This window comes from Engraulis encrasicolus, chromosome 12, assembly GCF_034702125.1.
Source record: "Engraulis encrasicolus isolate BLACKSEA-1 chromosome 12, IST_EnEncr_1.0, whole genome shotgun sequence".
Lineage (NCBI taxonomy): Eukaryota > Metazoa > Chordata > Actinopteri > Clupeiformes > Engraulidae > Engraulis > Engraulis encrasicolus.
This window is the reverse complement of record NC_085868.1, coordinates 26,382,701-26,387,700: the sequence shown is the minus strand read 5'-3', so window position 1 is coordinate 26,387,700 and position 5,000 is coordinate 26,382,701. Positions and strand designations below refer to the sequence as shown.

The 5,000-nt window shown below is 45.0% G+C and overlaps 1 protein-coding gene across 1 annotated transcript in view; it reads right to left on the bottom strand.

The window, feature by feature from the left end:
• Positions 1 to 5,000, bottom strand: part of vps8 (VPS8 subunit of CORVET complex) — a 155,150-nt gene that overhangs the window by 100,196 nt on the left and 49,954 nt on the right. The window contains exons 26-27 of the mRNA XM_063211840.1: positions 2,417 to 2,536; positions 747 to 818 (exon numbers count right to left, since the gene is read on the bottom strand). Coding sequence (XP_063067910.1) covers positions 747 to 818; positions 2,417 to 2,536 — 192 coding nt within the window. The remainder of the gene's footprint in view (positions 1 to 746; positions 819 to 2,416; positions 2,537 to 5,000) is intronic.

Sequence of the window (5,000 nt, the reverse complement as noted above, 5' to 3'; positions counted from 1 at the left end):
GGCAAATGATAGTAGCCAGAATTGTCTCTGCGCTGATAACCATGCCAAATTGAAATGCACGATGTTTGTACACCCCTATCAAGTAGAGCAAATGTGCGATTTATTTATTATCACCCTCGATATGATCCGTCAAAATGACGGACAGGCTTCAGAATTTTCCGTCATCCTTCAAAAAAATCTGTCAATGACGGACATTTGTCGGTTAACGCGACCTCTGGTGTATATTGCCGGTAGGATTTAAAACCCAAAAGAATCAGATGTTTGGTGTAAGCTATTGAAAAGATAATTGAGAATACAGAAAGGGGAATCGAAAAAGACAGATGGGAGAAAGCACTATCTATTACATTATAGCGAGCATGTCTTCTCATATAAATGCACTGTAGGTTAGCTAAATGGTGCACCGAGTCACTCTTATGTGCTTTTCATTTTTGGTTCTAACATGTGCGTATGTCTTTACTTAAAACAGTGAGTGGGTGAGTAGGCATATACTGTAAGTGTGTGGTAAGTGTGTGTGTATTTGCTTGTGTGTGTGCATTGTGTGCGTGTGTGTGTGTCCGTGCGTGCATGTGTGTGCATGTTTGAGTGAGTGAGTGAGACAGACAGTCTGAGAAGATTCTCAGATAAAGAAGGAGAGACACACCATGAAGAATAGATAGAAAAAGGAAAGAAAAAAAGAGAACGAGCTGACAAAAAGAAAAAGCAGTGAATGAATTCCCATACATGACTGAGTGAAAGCATGGCCTCACCTTCAGTAAGATGTCCACTATCCTCTGCTGGTACTCCAGTGCCTGCTTGTCATTCTTGAAGTCCTCAAATGTCTGCAGAGGGAAAACAGTGCTCGTCAGGACAGCCATGACTCAATGGTTACAGCGCTGGCCTCTAAATCAGAGGGTTGCAGGTTCAAATCCCATCCTTACCAGCACCTTCATCCATGGCTGAAGTGTCCTTGAGCAAGGAACCTAACCCCACATTGCTCCAGGGTCTGTAACCAATACCCTGTACCTAAAAGACCTGTAAGTCACTTTGGATAAAATAGTATCAACTAAGTGCAGTGTAATGTAAGTGTAATGTAACCAGGCCAGCAAAACCAATCAAATCAATCAATAAGCTGGGGGCACCGTGGCCCAGTTGGCTAAGGAAATTGTAGCAGGGAGCAGGCTTCACTCATAGTTCATTAACCCACTTTTGCCTGATGACTTGTATATGTTGTTTGACCTTTGGTGCCTGGAGACACATATAAGCTGCATTCAGGCTCTTGTGATTTTAGCTTTTTTTTAATAAATATGTGGGTATGTTACAGCTGAATGAACACAAGTCTATGCAAGATGAGGGTCTTAGGATTTAAATGCAAATTATTTCGTGTTTTTATGTGCATCAGAGGTTAAGATATTTAGGTTTTTATAGGCTGAGGGAAACTTTCCCAACAAGGGATTAGACATTCAGCATGTGTTTTTTGTAGGTGCTTTAGGTATCAATGGGTTAATTACTTTGAGGGTGATGGCCCAAAAAACCCTTCAAATTAAGCAAAAAAGGGCACACCTTGCATCAAGTACCTGTAAAAGACACTTGATGCGAGGCGTGCCCTTTCCAATTGGCTACGGTGCCATACCGTAAACCCAGGGACCCATGTTCAAGTCCGACCACAAGTAATTTTCTAATCTTTACCCCATCTCTCTCCCACTCCTTTCCTGTCACACTCTATAACTAGCTGTGTCAAAAAATAAAGGCATGAAAGTCTAAAAATGCTGTTTTAAAATGAAAATAAAAAATCAATCAATAAACGCATCAATCAAGCATCCAATCAATAACTTAATCTATCAATTGATCTTGCTGTCATATCTGTCTACTCCGACAGAAACTGACAAACCGGATAAGTTTGTGTGTGTGTGTGTGTGTGTGTGTGTGTGTGTGTGTGTGTGTGTGTGTGTGTGTGTGTGTGTGTGTGTGTGTGTGTGTGTGTGTGTGTGTGTGTGTGTGTGTGTGTGTGCGCATGTTTGCCTGAAGATTTCTGTGTGAGTGTGTGCCTGTTTGTGTGATAGTGTGAAAAAGTGTTATGCGGTAGCCTGATTATCATCGACTTTCAAATCTCTTCGAGACTTGATCTGACCAAGAGCATAACAATTAACATTTCCCAAATGGCAAGGTTGACAAGCCTCTCTTGGTTTGCTAATGGTCATTTGCTTCCTGACAAAGTGGGAGGAGTTCCCGATTTTTCCGGAGCTCAGAAAGTACTTGTATTGCTCTTGACCTGACTAGTAGCAACGCTAAAGGTGTTGTGTCACTAGGAGGGCATGGCCTGGCTAGTTATACGGGCTTTTTGTGTGTGTGTGTGTGTCTGTGTGTGTGTGTGTGTGTGTGTGTGTGTGTGTGTGTGTGTGTGTCTGTGTGTGTGTGTGTGTGTGTGTGTGTTTATTACCAGTGCGAGGACGTTGAGGAACTCCCTGGTGTCAAAGTGCAGTAGTGTTCTGATGAAAGGGTACAACTCCTCCTCATCACCAGCCTCCACAGAGTGCAGACGAATCAGGAACTCAAACACCTGCAGCAGCAACACGCACGCACGCATGCACGCACGCATGCACGCACGCACGCACGCACGCACACACACACACAAGCATGCCAATACAACACCTTTTTTCAGACATTTTTCCAGACTTTGATTTTTTTTTCTGTTAGGTTAAAATGCAGGGTTTTCACCCAATCCACCCTGTCCATGGTGCAAGCACACACGCACACATATGCGAACACACACACATGTGCACATACACACACACGCGCACACACACACCTAAAGTAAAGACAGACCTGGTCACCATGGATACCCAATAAAAGAAGACAAGAGTGTGCGTTAAACGAGAGGCGCTGTCAAAAGCAAGGCTTTATGGGTAATTCTGGGAGTCCCTACAGCAGGTAATTGGCCAGCATTCAAAGGCTTTCAGAGGCGCACTGGGGGAGCCCATGCACTGCAAAGGAATGGAAATGTGAAAGTGCAGCAGAGAGCATCCGAGTCAGCATGAGAGGGAGAGAGAGAGAGAGAGAGAGAGAGAGAGAGAGAGAGAGAGAGAGAGAGAGAGAGAGAGAGAGAGAGAGAGAGAGAGAGAGAGAGATAGAGAGAGAGAGAGAGAGAGAGAGAGAGAAAGAGAGAAGGGGGAAATAACACATAGAGGGAATGGAGAAAGGTGGAATAAGGTTCATTCAATACACAAAATAGACAACTAGATATCATCAATCTCGTCCTGTGCAGCAACACACCACCAATGAAACACACACACGCGCACGCACGCACGCACGCACGCACGCACGCACGCAACTACACATTGGTAAGGATTAATCCGCGAGTGCTAGGATGGGGTAATTTTTATCAGGCGACGGCGTCTATTCCCGATGCAACATTCCCAGGATCTTGAAAGGACTTCCCAAGGCCCTGCGGAATCCCCACACTGAAAAGAACCCATCAGGATAACTAACCCAGGCGGGATGCGCTTTCAACTTGAGCCCTGAGAGCGTGAAAAAGGGGATTGTGTGTCCGTGTGTATGTGTGTGTGTGTATATGTGTGTGTGTGTGTGTGTGTGTGTGTGTGTGTGTGTGTGTGTGTGTGTGTGTGACACAAAGACTGAAAGGGAAAGAGAAAATGTGTGGAAGAGAGAAAGAGAGAGGTAGAAATGACCAAGAGCGTGTCTGTGTATGTTGTGTTTGTGTTGTCTGTGTGTGTATGCGTGTGCGTGTGTGTGCAAGCATGCATGATTGTGTGCATGCATGCGTGTGTTGTGTATGTGTGTGTGTGTGTGTGTGTCTGAATATCCTTGAGGTCGTCCCAAGGTCGCAGAGCTTGGCTAAACAGTCCCCTGGTTCCCTGCCCTGAGCTGCTGGCTCTGGAGGTGTGTGTGTGTGTGTGTGTGTGTGTGTGTGTGTGTGTGTGTGTGTGTGTGTGTGTGTGTGTGTGTGTGTGTGTGTGTGTGTGTGTGTGTGTGTGTGTGTGTGTGGAGGAAATCCTCTCTACCTCCCCCCCGCTGAGGCCCCAATGCTTTTAGCACATCATCAGACACAACAGCCAAACACACACACACACACACACACACACACACACACACACACACACACACACACACACACACACACACACACACACACACACACAGACACAGACACAGACACACACACACACACACACACACACACACACACACACACACACACACACACACACACACACACACACAGACAAAACAAATGCCCGTACGCATGCGCACACACACACGCGTGCGAACACGCACACGCACACGCACCAAACACCATGCAAATGAAGGCAAAGGGAGAGGAGGAGGGCACTTTATCTCTCCCTGTCACACACACATGCATGTTAAAACGTGACCTACAATCGGGTGTGCCAGGGAGAGAGAAGCCCATTCATCCTGCTGCGCTGCCTCTCCTCTCTACATAAATTATGTAACCCACACCTACACAAGGCATTCCCAGGAAAAAAAGAAGAGCAGCCATGAGGGATGCAGTGAGATGGAGATAAAGATAATACTAATAGATAGAGATAACACAGTAGATAGGCTGTTTTCATGTGTGCACGAAAGACACTATGAGAGACACACTGTGAGATGAGCATGAGACACAGCCCGGAAAAGGGTTAAGATGAAAGAGAGACTAGTTTAATTTGTGCACGAGACACAGAGAGAGAAACAGTGAGATGAGCATGAGAGATAGCAGGAGAAAGATGAAGGTAAATGAGAGACTTTTGAGCACAAGAGGCATTGAGACGAGTACAAAGAGAAAGCTGGAAACATTTCAATTTGTGATAATAGACTGCTTATAATACATACTATATATGGTTTAATTTAGGCTGTTTTCATTTGTGCATGAAAGACACTCAGATGAGCACAAGTGTAACCAGGAAAGAAAAAAAGAGAGACTAGTTTAATTTTTGCATGAAGATGCAGGTAAAAGAGAGAACTGTTTGTGCACATTCTGTGCACAAAATACAGATCGGGATGAG